Below are 16544 nucleotides of genomic sequence, written 5' to 3'. Positions count from 1 at the left end.
TAACCATGAGTAACTGAAATGATAAATACTATCATAAGCTACCAAGTGTTGGGGTAATTCATCGTGCAACAGTAGACAAACAATGTACCCTATTTCTGCCAAGAGATAATATCCTTACTATTTCAGTAATTTTGGTCAGTTCTTTGAAATGACAAATCACCTGTTTCCTTTTTAAAAATTTTCCCAGTGAAGCAATGAGTGAAACCAAAGGTTTTCAGTGAGAACTCTACTTGTTTTCTCTTTTGCTATCTAGAACAGTAAAAAGAACAAGAACTCTGGGGTTCAAATCCTGGTTTTGCCACTTATTAGCTGTGTGATTCAGAAATACCTCAGATTCTTTTGTAAAATGAGTATAACAGTATTTACTTCACAATTTGTTATGAACATTAAATAGTTAAGTTAGTAGAAGTGTGTTAGCAATGTCTAGAGCTAAGTAGGAGCTCCAAAATGCTGAATCTTTTCTTCCTCTGTGATAAAACCATGCTATTCCCCTACTTTATTTCCCCAACAAGCTCCATACACCATCACCCTGACTTAACTGTCTTTCTGAAGTGATCACAAAACATTAATACTGCAAAAGGCCGAAATACTATTTGGTTTAATTCCTTCATTGTGAATATGGGGGAATTGAGGCCCGAAGAAATAAGGATTCCTGATTTCAATTACTATATAGTATTTGATTTATCCTCTGGTAACAAGACACTGACAATGGTCTTTTCTCCCACAGGAAGTCCCATCTGTAAGCCACCCTTCTATAGCAGCAGTGGATTCAGGGAGGAAGGATGGTGCCAGGGAGAGCAAGGAGCCAAAGGTAGGTCATGGGGACTCACCTGTGCTGGCTGGATGACTGGGACCTGGTTCTGCCTGGATGTTTTTTGTGCTTGCCATACTCACGGGGGGCACCCTGCGGGCAGCTGAAAGTACCATGCAGGCTGAACGTCCCAAAGCCCCTGGCTGCAGCTGCTTTAGGATATTCCTAAGCTCTGAAATTTCCTTGGTGCTCCTGCAGGGAAACAGAGAGCACTCGGTTTCACTCAGAAAAGAGACTCCATTCCTCTTACCTAAGTCAATGACCTCTAACCAAGAAAGCCAGTTTGATATACAGATAGGGTTAGGTCCCAAGGTTGTGATTAAGTGGGGGGAAACCAGGCAGGGCTTGTGTGCCTGTGAGTGACTTGGTAGCCTTTCTCTTTTTGGGAGAAAGAACTGAGAAGTGGACAAGGACCTCCTTTCTGGTAGCTACATACGTTTGGGGATCTGGGAAGAACGTCCTCCGAATGGAAGGATTAGCCAGCCAGGGGCTTGGACCAGACTCCTGAGCATCAGAACCCTGAGAAGAAAATGGAGCAATATGAACTACAGACATTCACCACCAGGGGACGCTGCCACCTGTACCAGGGCTATTCCCAAACCTGAAGACTTCAGCTTAATGACTAAGCATGTTTTCCATAACTTTACACAGTACCTTTGCTTGTGTGTACACTCTCTTCCAGCTCTAAGATACGAGATTCAGTAATGTTGTATAGTTAGTTCCTCAATGCTAAGGGTTTTGTCATGATCCTGAAAGTCCCCAGAATCAAATATATGCTGTTGGGAAAAACGGGGTCATGGGACTAATAATCATGTGCGAACTTTTGAAAGCATATACGCTGTAGTTTAAATCTGTACATATATAAAATTCACTCATGTAGGTACAAAACTCCAATCACTTATCTCTTTATACACCTACATGAAAGAAACAAAGCATACCCATATATTTCTCCGTAGTTAAGAATAGTTCTATTCTGAACTCTTTGGGGACATTTTTATCATTTTTATCTTCTAAATATTAATAATATTATTTAATTTCCAGTATGATTTATTTTGTGAAAATTTTGTTCACCTACAACTAAAAACCTACCAATTTAAGCCACCATTTCTAGCCATTTATAGAAAGAGATGTGTATGTGTGTATGTATGTATAGATACCTCAAGTCTCTTTTCTACCATTAGCCTCTCCGTGTAACTATCACAGGCATTTTACAAACCTCTCTACTTCTAACTCCAAAAATTTCTACGTGCGATAATCATGCAAGAGATCATTTCTACCTATATTTTATTTATGTGGTATGTGCTACAGTTTCTATTTTGTCTATTCCATTTATCTGTCAATTCACCTGCACCTATTTCCTTTTTTATTTTTCCAAATTTCCTTTTTCCCTTGAATTTAAAAAAATGAAAAAACTTTGTCTTTAATTTACAGTTGATTCTTCTATTGGAGATTCTTTTATTTTTAAAATATGTATTTATTTTTGATAGAGACAGCATGAACAGGGGATGGGCAGAGAGGGGGAGACACAGAATCTGAAGCACGCTCCAGGATCTGAGCTGTCATCACAGAGCCTGACGCGGGGCTTGAACTCACAAACCATGAGATCATGACCTGAGCAGAAGTCAATCGTTTAACCAACTGGGCAACCCAGGCGCCCCATCAGAGATTCTTTTATTTAAAAAAAAAAAAAAAATTTTTTTAACATTTATTTATTTTTGAGACAGAGAGAGACACAGCATGAGCAGGGGAGGGTCAGAGAGAGAGGGAGACACAGAATCCGAAACAGGCTCCAGGCTCTGAGCTGTCAGCCCAGAGCCCGATGCGGGGCTCGAACTCACAGACCACGAGATCATGACCTGAGCTGAAGTCGGACGCCCAACCGACTGAGCCACCCAGGCGCCCCTCAGAGATTCTTTTAAAGGTAAACATCTTTCTTGTAAAGCATGATTTTGGCCTCATTCTGCAAACATGAGTAGTATTTTTACTCACATTCACAGCGTGTTTACGTATGTATGTATGTAATCACATTTACCGTTTAATATTTTTAAAAAAATTTTTATTTAATGTTTATTTATTTTGAGAGAGAGAGATAGACAGAGACAGAGACAGAGCATGAGTAGGGGAGAGGCAAAGAGAGAGGAAGACAGAATCTGAAGCAGAATGCAGGTTCTGAGCTGTCAGCACAGAGCCCGATGTGGGGCTTGGACTCAAGAGCTGCAAGATTATGACCTGAGCCGAAGTCGGATGCTCAACCGACCGAGCCACCCAGGTGCCCCTACCGTTTAATATTTTTTAATTGCCATTACAATCTCATCTTGGATGCAGCATTAATTTAGAAATATTTTAATTTTCCTGGGCTTCTATTTTTTCTTTACCTTGTCTCATATACTTTAGAGCAAATACCACTAGAAAGGGTAACTAGATGGGTGTGGAGAATTTATGGTTTATTTAATTCTAAGTGAGATTAATCATTAGGAACTGAGCTTCCAAGCACAGGTTACATGGAGTCAGTGGCCTGGATTCAAATCCACTCTAAGACTTATTTAGCAGTGTGACCTGGAACATCTCACTAAAGTTCTTTGTGCTTCGGTTTCCTAACTGGAAAACCAGTGCCATAAAAGACCCTATGTCACGGGGTTAAAAGCCCGTATGTTTTGCTTTCACTATAATATACCATTAGAACAATACACCTTAAATTTTAGACATTTTAAATTATAAAATTGAGTGCCATCAATCTGTTTCCATGCATCAACCCTCTCTTGTAGACACATTTTAGAATTTCTTTCCCTGTGGTTTCACTGAGGTATGTGCAATACGTTTCACTCTGCTGTTGATGTTCAAGGTCCTTATAACATTATGGCTCTGGAGTTGCTGACTCCCTCCTTGGTCTTAAAGGTGCAGAGTAATTTAGATGGCCAAAAGAAGCCCTTATTTAGCCTATAATTAGGGAGACCATATGTCCTGGTTTGCCTGGGACAATACTGTTGTCTCCATGTAATTAATAGCACTGTTTTTCCTCTCCAAATGTCTCAGTTTGGATGGTAAACTTTATGGTGGTGATCCTATCTACAACTTGCCCCTGAAAGGTAAGTTATTCTAAAAGCCTACTTTGTTCTAGGCACTGTTCCAGCTGCCAGGACTCAGTATGGAACAAGACAAACAGGTCCCTAATCTCACAAAGCTTCCATTTTATTGAGGCCAGGCCCACAGGGCTGTAGCTCCATTCGTGTCAGCCCCCTGGCACCACAATTCTGGAACCTGGCAGAGCACATGGAGTGGCTTCCACTGGTCCTGCTGCATTTTTTAGCCCTTCCCATGAAGGAGGAGTAAATCTCAGACCAGGCTTTACTTGGTCTCCGTTCTCTGGGTCTCTCCTGAGGCTGTACTACAGAAGCATCTCCTCTTCCTCCTCCATTTTGTCTTCTGATGCTCGGTCTGTTTTTCTCAGTAACCTCAACAAGAGTGACACTTGTAATGTTCACTCCTGGAACTGAACTTCTTTTGGTTATGTCAGATGTTTGGAACTTCATTTTTTTTACAGTTATTTATTTATTTTGAGAGAAAGAGAGAGAGAGAGAGAGAGACAGAGAGGGAGACAGAGAATCCCAAGCAGGCTCTGAGCCATCAGCACAGAGCCCAACGTGGGGCTCAATCCCACAAACCATGAGATCACGACCTGAGCCGAAACCAGGAGTTAGACACCTAAACGACTGAGCCACTAGGTGCCCCGGATGTTTGGAGCTTCTAGAGGTGTATTACGTGCATAGGAAGCACTGTGGTATAATGACAGATGACCTGATTTCTAGTCCGTCTTCTGCTCTGGTTCACCGTGTGAATCTGAATATGCAAGTGTCCCTAGCTGACACATAAAATGAGGTGGCTGGGGCTTGATAATCTCTAAGTATTTTTGACCTCTAGAATTGTACAACTCTTGCTTTGTGTGATTCCATCTTTGTATTTGTTTGTGAGTGAATTATGGTAGAGGGTACTGGAAAGATAAATGAAGACACAGTGACAAGAAACCAGGAGGATTCAGAATAGGCTGAAGAATAAAAAATAACTAGAAAACTGGCTGAGAAGAGGGGAGGCAAACTGACCAGATACCTATCCATCTTCTCTTAGCAGCATGTGTGTGTTGTACAGGGAGAGAAAGAAGGAAAACAAATGAAATTGCAGAACACATATCTAACATTATAACTGGCTTTCCTGGCAGGTGGGTCAGGCAACAACAATGACAGAGAGATAGTAAGTGAGCCCTGGGACTTTCAGGTGCTAGAAGGAAAAGTCTGATGAAAGCTGTAGCCCACGGGAACCTAAATGTAAAGTGGATTAAGTCTGAATCCAAAAAGAAATTTCATTCTTGCTAAAGAACCAATGGCCCTACAGCTTTGTGTACACTGCACTGAAGGTTCACTGCCTTGAATCTCCCAAGGGCAAAAGGGATGGAGAGGCATTCACTCTTAGCTGTAAGGAAAGGTAGCAAGCCCATTTCTGTTTTTACTTGAATGTGTGTGTGTGTGTGCGGGGGAAGGTGGGTTTCTGTGTTTATCCCTCAATCAAGCCCCAGTCTTCTAACCTGAAACTGAGAAAAGTGGGAAAATATGAAGTCCTTGTTCCACCATTGTATACCTGGCTTAGCCTAGTGCTCCCGGGAGCAGAGAGATCCCCCACAGGGTCATCTGAGGAGTCCAGGGAGGAACACACCCGGAGGAAGGCCAGACCAAAAGACTGCTGACGTGTGAAGGGTTGGGAGCAGGTCAGGCGAAGTCGATCCCAGGGCTCACCTGAGGCCGCAGCCAGGAAATCTTCTGAAGGCAAAAAGAAAGAAAATGAGAGGCAGAGGAAATGTGTGAATGGGAGGGACAAAGAAAGAGAAGGTCAATACTGAGGAGACGAAAGACAGGGACTATACAGATTAAACTCCAACAAAAGGAATGGAGGCCATCAGTAACTGTCCCCTTAGGCTTTGGTGCTCAGGGTTTGGCAGTGCTAAGCAGGCCAGTTAAGGTGCACTCAGACCTGGTGCCTTGCCTTCCCACCATCGCTCCTCTGTCATGGTTCCACACTGTTCCCAGCACATCCTCATTCTATACCTCTCTAGGGACCTTGCCAATGTGTCAATTTACTTATGAAAGTTTTTTTTTAAACTTTATTTTATTTTTTAATGTTTATTTATTTTTGAAGGAGAGAGAGAGACAGAGCATGACCCGGGGAGGGGCAGAGAGAAAGACACAGAATCTGAAGCAGGCTCTAGGCTCTGAGCTGTCAGCACAGAGCCTGATGTGAGGCTCGAACCCACAAGCTATGAGATCATGACCTGAGTCAAAGTTGGACGCTTAACTGACTGAGCCACCCAGGCGCCCCAGTTTATTTATTTATTTTGACAGAGAGAGAGAGAGAGAGAGAGAGAGCACAAGTGAGGGAGGGACTGAGAGAGAGGGAGAGAGACAGAATCCCAAGCAGGCTCCACACTGTCAGTGCAGAATCCAATGCAGAACCTGAACTCACAAACTGTAAGATCATGACCTGAGCTGAGATTGAGTCAGACACTTAACTGACTGAGCCACCCAAGTGCCCCCAATGTCTCATTTTAAACAGGAGGTACCTGTAGTGTTGGGGTCTGAGGTGACCACTCGCCCAGTGGATCAGATGAGCTACATCTGCTCTTCCTGGACCATGAGACCTCCACCTCCCTCACAACACTCCATGGCCTCCATAGTCACTGTGTGACATGGCAATACTGCAAACCCTTCTCACCTTTACTTCCCAGCACTCTGTGGTAGCACCTCATCCCCTGTACCTCGTATGCCCCTCCCATATCATGGTTCCTTCACAACATTACAAACACCTCAGTTCCAACACAGACAAATCCTTATTAGACTGTAAGTCCCCAAAGTCCAGGAATCAGATCTTATGTCTGTTCTGCAGTGCCTAGTGAACACAGAAATTTGCATGGATTGGAACTCAGGAAGCACTATATACTATCTAACCATATCCATCCTGTAGCCTTCCATCACTTATATAAACATTTATTCTACACTAACACTTATATAGTTGTCCCTCCTCATCTGTGGGGGATATGTTCAAAGCCCCCAGTGGATGCCCGAAACCACAGATAGCACCGAACCTCGTATATACTATGTTTTTTCCTATACGTGCACACCTATGATAAAGCTTAATTTATGAGTTAGGCACAGGAAGAGATTAATAACAATAATAAAACAGAGCAATTATAACAACAGGCTATAATAAAAGTTACGTGAATGTGGTCTCTCTCTCTCTCGCTCTCTCTCAAAATATCTTACTGTACTCTGCTCACCTTTCTTCTTGGGGTGACGTGAGATGATAAAATGCCTACGTGATGAGATGAAGTGAGGTGAATGACGTAGGCATTGTGACACAGGGAGGCTACTACTATTGACCTTCTAATAATATGTTAGAAGGAACATCATCTGCTTTTGGGCTGTGGTGGACTGTAGGTAACTGAAACCATGGAAAGTGAAACCGTGGATAAAGGGCGACTACCGTACTCACACCAATGTACATTTATACAAATAAAAACACTACTCACAAATACGGGCTCTACATCAGGCTCCACCGAATCATGTGTAAATATAAATCATAGTGCATAAATGTTCTCGGTTCCCATATACTGTCATCACAGAGAACTCACACAAACATACCAGTAGTTGTTCACTCACCACCTACCCCATACCCCCACAGATACGACCAAGCCCCTTCACAGGCCCCTCCCACCATTCCACCTAACAGCTCCATGGCCCTCTCTAGTGGGTTGTCTAGCTTAGCATGACTGCATCTCTTTCTTATAGTCTCTCTCGCTGTCCATTTCCCATTTCTGTTTTTGCCTTCCTTACCATCTTTAAACATGCGGACCCCTGAGCGGTTTTTCCCCTGCTTTGAATCAGCCAGGGACATAAGCATGGTTGCAGGGAGCAAGGTGACAAAAGGTCTGTCCAGGGACCAGGAAGAACGGCCCACATCAATTTGCAGGAAAGCACAGCCACAGTTACCTGAGGACAAAAGGTTGAGAGAAGGATTTAAGGGTGATGGGAAGACAGATGCTCTCCTGATTGCACACAAGGTATCGGGTGGGACAAGGACATTCTTCCATTCTAGAGCTGGTTGGAAGCCCAGAAAGGTCAAGGAACACAGTGAACTGGCAACTGAAGTGGATAAGACCTCAGTCCACAAAATGACAGAATGAAGGTTCACAGTGGTCCTCCCAGCTAGAAACCTTCCCTGACTCAATAGACTTGCTGCTTCCCTCTCCTCTGGCTCTGGCAGGCAGTGCTAATCTCTGTCTCTATTAGACCCCTGCTAGGGAGCCCTACAGAGCTGAGGCCAATGGTCTTTGTTAGTTCTCTACTCCAGAGAATGCTAAGGCCAACCTTCTCAACCCGCAAATTCCTATGGAGACTTCCCAGATTAGTCTGCAGAGCCCATCCCCCAGCATCCTCTTGACAATGATACTTATAGGTGCTTACAGGTTCTATTTGTTGGCATTTGTAATTATGTCAGCATCCTAAGGCTTCACTCAGACTATTCAGATCAAAGCAGGGCACGTACGTTAAATAATTCAGGGAATACCATTCCCACTACTTTTTATTTTTCAAATTTTATTTTTAAGTAATCTCTCCACCCAATGTGGGGCTCGAACCTACAACCCGAAGATCAAGAGTCACATGCTCTACCCACTAAAACCAGCCAGGTGCCCCTCCCATTGCATTCTATGTGAACAGAAACCTCAGAGTTTGCCAACACCATACACCTGAGAAGGGCACCTGGGCCACATCTCACCTTCAGACCAGGAAGGGCTTATTCCATGAAAAGTGCTCAGCTAGACCAAGTTGAGACATTATGGAGCACTTGGAGGGGAATGTGACTCCTGCATCTCCCGCACAGATTCCTAGACCTCAGACAACTCACTCACCTACATCAATGTAGCCAATGGGCACTGCCCTCTCCAGCTGGAGTTCCACTTTCAGCTGCCCACTCTTGTCCTGAGGGCAGCTGAGCCAAGGTCCCTTCTGACAGTCTGGAGTCAGCAAGTTCTCCACAGGATACTTGGGATCCTAAGTCAGAGAGAGAAGGAGTAATCAGGAACCTCACTGAACTGAAAGGTAAAAAGGATGCCCATGAATGAGGGATTCCTACATTCCCAAACCTTTCCAGGCATTTTACCATGATAGAAGAACCACTAGATGGGAGTCCATAAAAGTACAGCTATCATGGGGCGCCTGGGTGGCGCAGTCGGTTAGGCGTCCGACTTCAGCCAGGTCACGATCTCGCGGTCCGTGAGTTCGAGCCCCGCGTCAGGCTCTGGGCTGATGGCTCAGAGCCTGGAGCCTGCTTCCGATTCTGTGTCTCCCTCTCTCTCTGCCCCTCCCCCATTCATGCTGTGTCTCTCTCTGTCCCCAAAATAAATAAACATTAAAAAAAAAAAATTAAAAAAAAAAATTAAAAAAAAAAAAAAAGTACAGCTATCATGTGCCAGGGATTTACAGACCATTTCCCTCTCCTTCATTTACCAAACCACCTCATTTAATCCTCCTAACACTTTACTATTTAGTTTAGTTGCTATTATTGCTTCTTACTTAACAGATCAATACATTGAAGCTTAGGTTCAGAAACTTACCCAAGGCTACAAAGCCAAATAACCAACCAAAATCAGAACATCTAGCTTTCTGAATCCAGGCTTTTAACTGCCACACTATGCTATTTCACTTCATTTACAAGGTACTTTCACAGACATTTATCTTCAAAGTAGCCCTATGAGAAAAGAAAGGCAAGGATTTTTATTCTGAGTTTACAACTAATGGGTAGGAATAAAGTGATTTGTTCCAAGGCAACAATAGCAATACCGAGAGAGAAAAATTTTTAAAAACTATTTTTGAGAGAGAGAGAGAGAGAAAGAGCACAAGCAGGGGAGGGGCAGAGGAGGAGACAGAGGATCTGGAGTGGGCTCTGTGTTGACAGCAGCAAGCCCAGTGTGGGGCTCGAACTCATCAACTGTGACATCATGACATGAGCCAAAGTCAGATGCACAACCGACTAAGCCACCTAGGCACCCACTGAGAGAGAAATTCTTGGTTCTAACCCACAGTTAGATATTTTTTGGTGGCAAGGCCCTGAGGAAACTACTTTCTCTCTCTGGATCTAAATTCTTTCATCCATAAGTAAAGGGGAGGGAGTCTATACTCATGGTTTTCAATCTTGTTTTTTGTTTTAGCAATAAAATCCTTCCTTTTAGCTGAAATCTTACACTAAAATGTGTGTGTGTGTGTGTGTGTGTGTGTGTGTGTGTGTGTGTGTGTGTATTTTCAGCAAAAAAAACCAGAGCTCTGGTTAAAACACAGGTTGGGGGGTCTAGAGACATACATGTACCACCTCACTTCAATTAGAAGTGGGTGCCCATAGAACAGTTTGAAAACCTCAGTGTTAGATGATAAGTAACATTCTCTAGCATTTTATAAGGCTCAATCTTTTTTTTTTTTTTAATTTTTTTTTTTTCAACGTTTATTTATTTTTGGGACAGAGAGAGACAGAGCATGAACGGGGGAGGGGCAGAGAGAGAGGGAGACACAGAACCGGAAACAGGCTCCAGGCTCTGAGCCATCAGCCCAGAGCCCGACGCGGGGCTCGAACTCACGGACCGCGAGATCGTGACCTGGCTGAAGTCGGACGCTTAACCGACTGCGCCACCCAGGCGCCCCAATATAAGGCTCAATCTTTGAAGAAAACCATTTAGGCTGACTATGTAGGTAAGAAGGATATGGGCAATTTTTATTTTCTTTCACTTAGGAGTTGATATATTAGTTCCAAAAGGCTCTCTAAGAGTCTTTCTGAAATGAGTGGGGATGTTTTTGACTGTCATCATGACCAGGGAGCATTACTGTCATTAGGGTCTGAAGGCCATGGATGCTAAATACCTCATCAGGTAAATGATACTGCTATAAATGCAGATTTATCCCACCCAAAATGCCAATGGCATCCTTTGAGAAAGACTAGGGCAACAGAAGGTGAAGAAGAGTGGGGAGAAAAGGTATGGATAGAGATGACAGCAAAGGAAAGGGTGGGAAGTTCTTAAGAATCACCACATGGTATAAATCCTGGGCTTAGGCCTCAGCATCTAGATCTAATCTGGATAATTGGAATTTCTCAAAAGTGAACTTTTAGGGAGGAGGTTGAGATCACTTTTGATGGTGGGGGTGATGTCCTCACAGGTCAGGAATGACCTTGAATGTCCCGGTGTGCTCTCAATGACAGAGTAACTAAACTGCCCTTCTAGGAACCCTGGTACAGACTTTGGGCCTATGGGTTTGCCAGTTCCCTTCAAACTAAGGGTGGAATCCTGAAGTTGTTTCCTCTCTACCTTCAATTCCCAGGAACACTTCTTTTATGCACCCTGCGTTGCTCTGGGAACAACCTGAGGGCAAGAGCTGTGTGTCCTCCTTTGACTTTGGATTCCCAAAGAAGGGACGATGTCTCTTCTATTAAACTGGGAGTTTCCTGAAAGTGCAGCCAAGTCTCCTACTTTTGTCACTTCTTTCAGTTGCCAAGAAAAAAATCACAACTGCTAATTAACATACCTGAGAGGAAAATGATACGATGTGGCTAATCTTTACAGGAGCCATTGTGGGCCCAGCAGCTATCCCAAGTACAAGGCAAAAATACTTTCTCCTAAGATCTCTTCTGTCACCACTTTGGCACTGCCTTTTTTGGTCCTGTCAGCTTCCAGAAGAGAAAGAATCCTCATGCTACTCCTGAAGGAGAGAACAAAAGAAAAACAAACTAGCCATGGCTGGTTCTCTGGAAATCTTTGCAGGAAGTCAGACTGTTTCTGATGCCCTTGATGGGCTTGTGGGGCAGTGGGCAGGGAACGGATCTGGACCAGGTGGTGAGTTTCCAACAAACACGTGAAACAACTAGAATGCAACCACAGGGCAACGGAGCAGCAAGTACAAAATAGGTTAGTACGGGAACGTTGGATGCTCCCCAGGGCATGAGTGGTGCCTTAAATCATTCACCTTTATACCCCTAGAGCCCACCACGTAGTAAAGACGCAACAAATGTTCAACTAAATATACAAGTCTCTTGATTTGTTCTCCCCTCTCAAATCAATCTTCTTAAATTTGTTTCTCGTTGTAACTCCTCTATTAGGAATCATCAGTGGCTTCCTGATGTACGCAAAACCCTTTTTACATGGTGGGTACTTAGTAAATATTAATTCAGCTTGGCCCCTCAAAGCACCTACTAGGTGCGAGACTCTTCAGCTCTCAGCTTCGGGAGACTAAACCGTGCAGGCACTTCCCCCTCTCGGAACGCACTGTTCTGTACATTCCTTGACCGCTACCCATTCTCTGCAACTGCCCCCCCCCCCCCATCAACAACCCTCAAAGCCCCTCACCCGGAACAACGGACCTGGAAGAGCCATCGCAGCCTGAGATCGCGGACCACAAAATCCTTTCTCCCGCCAATTTGGCCCTCTGACGTCCGACTTCTGATTCGTAGCACTACTCTCCGCCTCCGGAATTCCGGGAATTTGTCCTGGGGCCTCAAGAAGCCGCTGTTTTTGAAAAATGATTCCCACCGAGGCAAGAAGACATGTGATATAGCCAGTAAAATGCATTCGTGTGCATCTATGTATGTTTTATATCTATTTTAAAGGTATATTTTTAGTTATATTTTATGCAAATTTCCACTCACTATAAATCTGTCCACAGCGCGGAACCTAAACTTCCGGGTCAGAGTCAATGTATTCTGGGAAATGTAGTCCTTAGCCTCCAGGCTTCTCTCGTTGGAGCTTAGAGTGAGGGAGCGTCGCAAAAGTTGACGATGTAGAGACCCTTCTTTTTGGCGCTCCCAAGGGGAGAATTGGTGAAATATTTGCACTGAAAAAATCCATGCCAAATTTCTCATTTTCCAAGAATCCTCCCCCAGGGAAGCTTAGAAGCGCATGGAAACCGTCCCTCCTTGACCTTTAAGTGAGCAGCAGGTAGATAGTCTCTTAGTACCGCTCAAGACTCGGCCTGACTTGTTGCCCCGCCCCCTGCCGGAGCCTGGCCGCCGATTGGCTAGGAGCACTTGAGCGGCGGAAGCAGCTGGCTCGCGCGGGGACCGGAGGGAGGGGGAGAGCTGTGAAGATGGCGGCAGTGGTAGAGGTGGAGGTTGGAGGAGGTGCTGCCGGGGAACGGGAGCTAGATGAGGTAAGAAATGTTGAGAGTCAAGGAGAGAAGAGGCTCAGCCTAAACCTGAAGGGAGGGGGAGGAGAGGTTGTCGGGAGTGGGGTCCTAGGGGAGGCGGGACCCTGAGAAGGAAGGAGCCAACTGGGGGGCGGGTGCGCGGAGAGGGAAATCAGAGGTAACCTGCACTCCGGCACTGAAAGGCGGTCATGGGGATAGAAGACTTGCAGTAACCTCAAGGGTGGAGATTGAGGACAGGGAGAGAAGCCAAAGAAGTGAGGGCGTTAGATTTGAGATTATTAACTGGGGGTCGTAGGGGTAGGACTGAAGGGCTGAGGGGTAGCTCGAGTTGGAGGGGCGTGGACTTCTGCGTGGGAAGGCCGGACTTTCGCTGTAGGAGAAGACCGGCTTGGTTTGGGGTGGGGGTTGGGGACGCACACCAGGGAAGAGTGCTAATCTAGTATTACAGTGTTGAGAGTTATTTTTATGTAAGAACTGTTTTATTTATCATTACACTCTAGGACTTGGTACATAATGTGTCATAAAGTTTTGTGCACCTAATGGAAGAATGAATGATTGTATACCGGAATTCATCGTTTCACTCATTTAACAAACATTACATATGTTTGTGCTGAGTCCTGGGTTAAGTGCTAGAGACACAGGGGCCCTTCCATAGAAGAGCCCACAGCCTAGTGGTGGGAGACACAGAAGGAAAACTAGTCGTAGCATCAGAGGTATAGTGGTGGCACTGAGAAGAGGGGGCCAGTTCAATTTGAGCTAGGGAAGGCTTCCCAGAGGAGCTGAGTCTAATGGGGTAAATGATTCTCTATTTCTGGCTCTTTCTAGACCTCTGAGCTCTTTGAGGGTGAGCTCCTTAAGGGTGTATGTCCCCTTTACCTGTCTAATGGACATTTAACAACTGATGTATTGAATTACCGGTGGTCCTTGAATCACTAGGAGGAAAGAGACATTGAGTTTAAAGGGAATGAAGGGATAGCGCTGAGAAGTAAATAGAAGGTAAGAAAGGAAAGGGAGATTATTGTGAGGCCAAAGGTACATTCATAGCAAGGGTTGCTTATAGCCTTGCATAGGACAGCATATGGACAACTCAGAGGGATAGGAGGAAGGGGGTTGATTGTCAGGGGTCCACCCACCACCAGTGGGATCTCTGAGGGATCAGAATCTAAGAGGCTCTGGCTGTGTATTGGAGGTGGGTGACTGGGGACAATTGGGGGTGAGGCTCAGAGAAAGGGAGTAGAAGTGTACTTGAGAAGCTAAGACTGTTGCTTGGTGGTAGGATGACTTGGTGGATTTGGTTTACTTGATTGGGGTTATTAATGTGGCAGGAAGAGACTGAGAAACTGACAGGTGGTTAGAGCAGGGGGAGATTTTTAAGGAAACATTTTAGACCCATACCTCTCAACCACTAGAGGTGTTTGGATACCACTTGGTTGGTGATATGGGGTGGTTGTGGAAATGACCTCCAAGGCCCCATCCAGTTTTAAGTTTCTGTGATTACGGTTGACTGTGGTTCAGTGAGATATAGTTGAAAGTGCCCTGGAAAAAATAAATACAGTATTGAAGTTATTACGTATGGTTTGTAGTCATGAGCCCTCCTTTGAGGGAGCCTGATTTCAATTACATATATCAGGGTTCATTGAGATAAAGAGCAAAAAAGAATTGGCAGAGGGGAAAAGAACTTAAAGTTTTGATGTAAGACAGTTTTTATTTTTGCTTCTTCGCTTTTCTTCCCTTATTGTTTTAAGAACTTGAGAGCTTCTAGTTGTATAATATGCTTATACTACAGACTTATTAGAGTGTCGTGCCTAGAGGTCAACTTTATATGTAACCACTAGCATCCATCCCAGAAACTTCTGTTACTTGTTTTATTTACATAGAAAGATATAATCTGTGGTCTGGAAATTCTGTATGGACTGGTTCTATCTTTTGTGTGTTTGAGAAAATAACTCTGAGAAGCTGGAACAGCTAGTAATCCCTTCAAGCTCCCTTCTCCCAGACAAACACACACACAAACAAAAACCGGGGGTCTGGTCTGGTAGACTTAGTTTATGTGAGTTTCTACTAAAGTCTACCCAGCTGTCTCTTAGCAGCCTTAGTTAGTGAAAAAGAAGGTGAAATCCATCCTTGTAATTTGCAATTATGGAGGTCTGTGTGTTAAGCACTGGCAATGTAAGACGGGATCTTTACCAACTTAGAGTGTAGGGAAGAGGCATGCAAATAGCTCTACTCTATTAGGTAATTGTTATATCGGAAGTATGTAAAAAATTCAGTGGGGCAAGTGGTTGAGTCTGCTAGGAGGAGTCAGTGAAATCCTTATAATAGAGATGAGCTTGAGCTGAAAAAATAAAGGTTGGGTTTACAAAGAAGTAGTGATTTGCATGTGGCATCAGAGTTGCCTTCCTGTAGCTCTTTCTGCTTGGTAAACTACTGTAGGGCCCAAATTATAAAAGGGTAGTGGATAGCCTAACTAAGACACAATTGGTGCTCTTTGCCACTTTTTTGGAAAGATTGCGTATGCTGTGGTTTTGTTCTTCAGGATATTGTACCTGTGTTTTCCAATATCAGATGCCATTAGCATGATAAGTGGTCTGGAATAGCAACCATCATTCCTTTCCTCTTCTTTTGTCTTTTCATTATTTGTTGAAGTAATTTAGGCTTTGTTAAGTGCTTCTCTAGTTTTGGAGAGGTGTAGAGAAAATAGGGTTTAGGAAATGAGCTACCGATAGAAAAACTTACTATTTATTGAGTCCTTACCTTAAACCAGCTCCTGTTTAAAGCCCTTTACTTGCATTATCTCATTCATTACTAATAGCAGCCCTGTTAGATTAGCTGCACTTTGTACTTGAGGAGACTGAGGCTAGAGAGGTTGAGTAACTTTTCTAGGATTCCAGTTTGTGAGGGAGGGGGCGGTGGCAGGGGCTGTGTGCAGATTCCAACCCAGGTCTGCCTACGCTATCCTGAACTCAGCCCATGCTGTACTGAGCACCTTGGTTCCATTTCTCCATTATTTGTGCTATAGGGATAGGTAATTTAAAACTGTATGGTTTTAATGATCTCATGTGAAAATTGATATGGTACATTTGATAAGTGACTGTGATTCAAAAGAGCATTTTGAGTCTCACATTTGTGATGGTAATTTTGTTAGTATTCCCTATTTATTGTCGAGGAAGTTGAGGTTCAGAGTATTTGAGAATGCCGAGGATATTGCAACTACTAAGTGGTATCACTAAGATTTAAACCCATTTTTTTTTTTCCAGATTCCAAAGCATTTGTTTTCCCTCAGTTTAAAGACCTAAACTGCAGCCTCATCTTACCAAAGTAAACTACCCCTTTCTATATATACAAAAGTTTAATCTCCAAATTATGAAGCAGTATTTCATTCTTGAGAGGTGTTAAGTAGGGGTTAACCAGAGGAATATTGGTTTTTCCATATAGGTCCTTTAATTTACTGATAACCTGATTCTGCTAAACCCCTGGTTGGGAGGAGTGATTAGCTTAGTGGTAGTTAG

General features: G+C 43.9%; 2 protein-coding genes across 2 annotated transcripts in view; one reads left to right on the top strand and one right to left on the bottom strand.

The window, feature by feature from the left end:
- Positions 1 to 12569, bottom strand: part of XNDC1N (XRCC1 N-terminal domain containing 1, N-terminal like) — a 38719-nt gene extending 26150 nt beyond the window's left edge. The window contains exons 1-7 of the mRNA XM_047071680.1: positions 12254 to 12569; positions 11422 to 11595; positions 8763 to 8904; positions 7687 to 7842; positions 5441 to 5619; positions 1248 to 1330; positions 831 to 1003 (exon numbers count right to left, since the gene is read on the bottom strand). Of these exons, the coding sequence (XP_046927636.1) occupies positions 831 to 1003; positions 1248 to 1330; positions 5441 to 5619; positions 7687 to 7842; positions 8763 to 8904; positions 11422 to 11466 (778 nt within the window). The 5' untranslated portion in view covers positions 11467 to 11595; positions 12254 to 12569. The remainder of the gene's footprint in view (positions 1 to 830; positions 1004 to 1247; positions 1331 to 5440; positions 5620 to 7686; positions 7843 to 8762; positions 8905 to 11421; positions 11596 to 12253) is intronic.
- Positions 12570 to 12962: 393 nt separating this feature from the next.
- The window catches only part of RNF121 (ring finger protein 121), an 80474-nt gene continuing 76892 nt past the window's right edge, over positions 12963 to 16544 (top strand). Inside the window, exon 1 of the mRNA XM_047070933.1 lies at positions 12963 to 13038. Coding sequence (XP_046926889.1) covers positions 12976 to 13038 — 63 coding nt within the window. The 5' untranslated portion in view covers positions 12963 to 12975. The remainder of the gene's footprint in view (positions 13039 to 16544) is intronic.

The sequence above is a fragment of the Lynx rufus genome, unplaced genomic scaffold (assembly GCF_022079265.1).
Source record: "Lynx rufus isolate CCGP_SWC_20201006 ecotype Redwood Valley unplaced genomic scaffold, mLynRuf1.p SCAF_9, whole genome shotgun sequence".
In the NCBI taxonomy this organism is placed as follows: domain Eukaryota; kingdom Metazoa; phylum Chordata; class Mammalia; order Carnivora; family Felidae; genus Lynx; species Lynx rufus.
This window is presented reverse-complemented; position numbering and strand designations above follow the sequence as displayed.